Raw genomic sequence first — 3,482 nt, 5'->3', positions numbered from 1 at the left:
AGGTTGTACTTTATAGGTGTAACTATTTCGTAATATGAAGTGCTCTCCCTTGTTTTATTTTCGAAAGAACTTGACAATACACTCGTTTCAGACTATTGTCAGAACGGCAAATATGGTTTTCATTTGGCTCCATAATGTAAGGCGCTTAAATAGATGTTATGTAGATGTTACTGACTTATCAATATTATTGTTATATATAGTTTGTAAGAACAAGTATTTGATGCAGTAACGCTGTGTGTGTTTGTATGCATATCTACGCTATGGATTTTTATGTTATGGGCATACATAATACGTAATAATAATAATAACTTTAAATAAATATTCATACAACGCATTTAAAAATTAGTTAGCTTTCACTTTATTTTGCTTATTTTAAGGCTTACAGAAAGCATTTAAATCATGACATAAAATGTTCATTTTCCTCCAATTGGTGGCACAGTTGAGAGATAGTGCGAGGACAAGACTTGCGCCCTGAAATAGAATTAAAAAAAGCATATAAAATCAATATTGTATTGGCATCACATATTACAAGTATAAATACTACTTGTACTGCAAATCTATCCGTTGTAAAAAATAAATAAGTTCATGGTTTGCCTTGGATCACATTTAAAATTCAAAAATGTTTATCTATCAAAGAGTAACGTTTAAACGTTATCATCGCCTACACAACTTTGATTGCAGTAATGGTCAATAAAATGACATGGTATTGGCATTTCGATGGCGAAGTTTTGACATTTAGTGTAAAAACTCTCGTATCACCTTTCCCAAATAGATGTCATCTACCGATTCCTCATAGGAAACGGCCTCAAACATGTTATAATATTTTCTATAACAAATGCAAGCAACATTCATAAGCAGTTTAAATCAATACCGTGTAATTGATGTTTGTTTGTTAATCGACACAGATGTTTCTGGCTTTTTCACAGATAAACATCTTAGAAAAAATTCTTACATGAAATCTTATATGAATGGTGAATTATTACTAAAGACAATGTGAAATGGTCAACAGTTAAAGTGGTATGTTGTAGTTTAACACTAAGTCATTGTCATATCATCAAATTATCATCAAGCCTTTTTCAGCGCATCTGTTTTTATGTGCAGACAAATATATAACTACAAACTATTACATGTTATATACACTTGGACATGAGAACATTGTGATAAATCTACGATTTTTAAATCGTCATTGAAAAAGCACTCACTCTTTGCAGACAGCAGCGCAGATAATGTGTGTGATCAGAGTGTTGTGGCCGTCAATTTTATCGACCAACTCTGGGCAAAACTGATTCTCACACTGCTGTTCGGTTTCATCGGTTCCGAACTGTGATAGCAGCTGCTTCGCCAGGCCAACGACTAAAATAATAGTTAACATTTTATGTTATAAGTAATAAGCGTCAACACTTCAATCGGTAAACATACAAAGCTCAAATGAACTCCATCATCATCCCAAAACTCAATGGCCATATACAGGTAAACAAATGCTGTTTTATCAAGCTTTACAATTTCCCATCACAAATCGAGCAAACTTAATGACTTTCGAATCAGACGCTACGACTAGGAAATATTTCAATTACCAATATAATCTCGAATTAAAATATGTATACATGAAAATGCTCTTTAGACGAGCACTTCTATATGCTAACTGTCCGTGACTCCTAAAAGAAGCATTTTCAACACTAGTAGGGACCTAACAATTGCACAGAATACGAAAAACCTCGGTATAACCTCATTAAGATGTAATTGTTGTTTCAGTTGCAAAGCAATATTGCATATATCAGTACGTGAAACGATTTCACATGAGATCTGTTTTATACGTGTTTTTTACAAACATACTGTCATAGCCGCCTAGCAGGGATTCGATGAACCTCTTGTGATCAACGCTTGCAGCAAGGGCAAATGGCAAAAGAACGAGGACAACAACGGCGAGCTTCATTTTGAGAGGTGGTGTTAACTGAAGTAGTTTAAAGAGAAAAATATTAGAAATGTGTTCGAAAGTTATTTTTAAGGCTCTTTGTTTCGCTTTCTAGAGGATTAATTACTTTAAACTTAACAATAATATGTCAAACTTCGCTCTTCCATTATACAAAAAATCAATGTTCTACATTCATGTATTTCAAGAAACAGTCGAGTTCCACATTCGACAATGATCTTACCTTACTTAAGTTAGTTCCAGTGTGTTAATGTATCACGACAATCGTCGTGATTCCTTATATAGCGCAATGGTTATCGGACACTATCCCATTTGATCTTATCTTGATTTTATCTTAACATTGTATCATCTATATAACGGCACAAACGGTCTATATGTATCACTTGATAACTAATAAAATAATATTAAACAAATAAATTGAACATGCAATCGACATTGTATGATGTAGACAATTGCGCATCATTATTAAACTTGATTATTATTACATTTAGAAAAACTACTAGAATTTTGTATTTTGTAATTTCTTTGATAAAGCCGTATTATTTTTAATTCAATGAGTGAACAACGATTACAAATCCAACAAAATGTACTTGTACGTGTATATGGAAGCCTCAAAATATATTCTTAACAGCAAGGATGGTTTATTCGGGATTCTACCACGACCTGCAACTTGTTTGTTATGAGCAAATAATGATAAACAGTGTAGATTATTCTACAATAAACATGTGCGAGGTGTAATATTGTGAAATTAGGTCCTCAAGTTGCACAAAATTGTTCCGTGAAATGCGCTTGCAAAATGAGAGATCTGCTAACTTCTAAACAATGATCATGCCTGGATTATGCAGCGCCGTAAAATAAACTTGTTACAAATGAATTTATCAAAATGTAAAACGTGCATTAAATTGAGCATATTTTTTATGTATAAGCATTATATATTTACTTTATTTAATAAGATTCATGCTGTCATTTCGAAAATGTATTTAATGCTGATGAATGATCAATACATCAATTTGAATTATTTTGTCACTGTAACGGATGTGTGTTTTTTTTACACGGACTCGGAAACTTCTAAACTTCAATGCCGAATAATATTCAAATTTGCGGTAGAAATGATATGACGGGTAAATGGTGGTAAATGTGATTATTATGTTTCGTTCCGATGCTTATTTTTAAATCGCAAGGGCTAATGCCGAGTACTTTAATTTATACGCATCGGATTTCCAAATTGTTGGTCAACGAAATAACCAAAACTTTGCCGAAATTAGGTAACTAATTTTCGACTAAATCCCGTGTAGTTAAATTACAATCATTAACATTTCAAAACGATGTTTATTGACCGATAAAAATGGTTTTGTGTACTCCTGCAATCGTAATAAGAATTTTTTCTATTCCTATGTTGCTCTGAGAAAAGGGACACTAAATATGTTGTTTATTAGAAAGTAACGGTACGAAGTTATGTTTTATAATATGAAGCAGTGCATTCCGACAAATACATCAAAAACGAAACTAAACTTGTTTTATTAAATAATAAATAAAAACTTATACATTCACT

General features: G+C 32.3%; 1 protein-coding gene across 2 annotated transcripts; it reads right to left on the bottom strand.

Moving 5' to 3' along the window:
- Positions 1 to 342: 342 nt before the first annotated feature.
- LOC127868493 (uncharacterized) lies at positions 343 to 2,264 on the bottom strand. 2 transcript variants are annotated; one of them, XM_052410314.1, is made up of 4 exons: positions 2,154 to 2,264; positions 1,834 to 1,951; positions 1,203 to 1,353; positions 343 to 471 (listed from the first exon to the last, which is right to left on the bottom strand). In XM_052410314.1, exons 2-4 carry the CDS (start codon positions 1,931 to 1,933, stop codon positions 414 to 416), a joined length of 309 nt encoding a protein of 102 aa, XP_052266274.1. In that variant the 5' UTR covers positions 1,934 to 1,951; positions 2,154 to 2,264; the 3' UTR covers positions 343 to 413. The 2 variants fall into 2 exon arrangements, with proteins under 2 accessions (XP_052266274.1, XP_052266273.1); XM_052410313.1 differs by lacking the exon at positions 2,154 to 2,264 and adding an exon at positions 2,103 to 2,144.
- Positions 2,265 to 3,482: the final 1,218 nt, after the last annotated feature.

Source organism: Dreissena polymorpha, chromosome 2 (genome assembly GCF_020536995.1).
Source record: "Dreissena polymorpha isolate Duluth1 chromosome 2, UMN_Dpol_1.0, whole genome shotgun sequence".
NCBI classification, from domain to species: domain Eukaryota; kingdom Metazoa; phylum Mollusca; class Bivalvia; order Myida; family Dreissenidae; genus Dreissena; species Dreissena polymorpha.
Note: the sequence above shows the minus strand (reverse complement) of the source record. Positions and strands in the feature narration are given on the sequence as shown.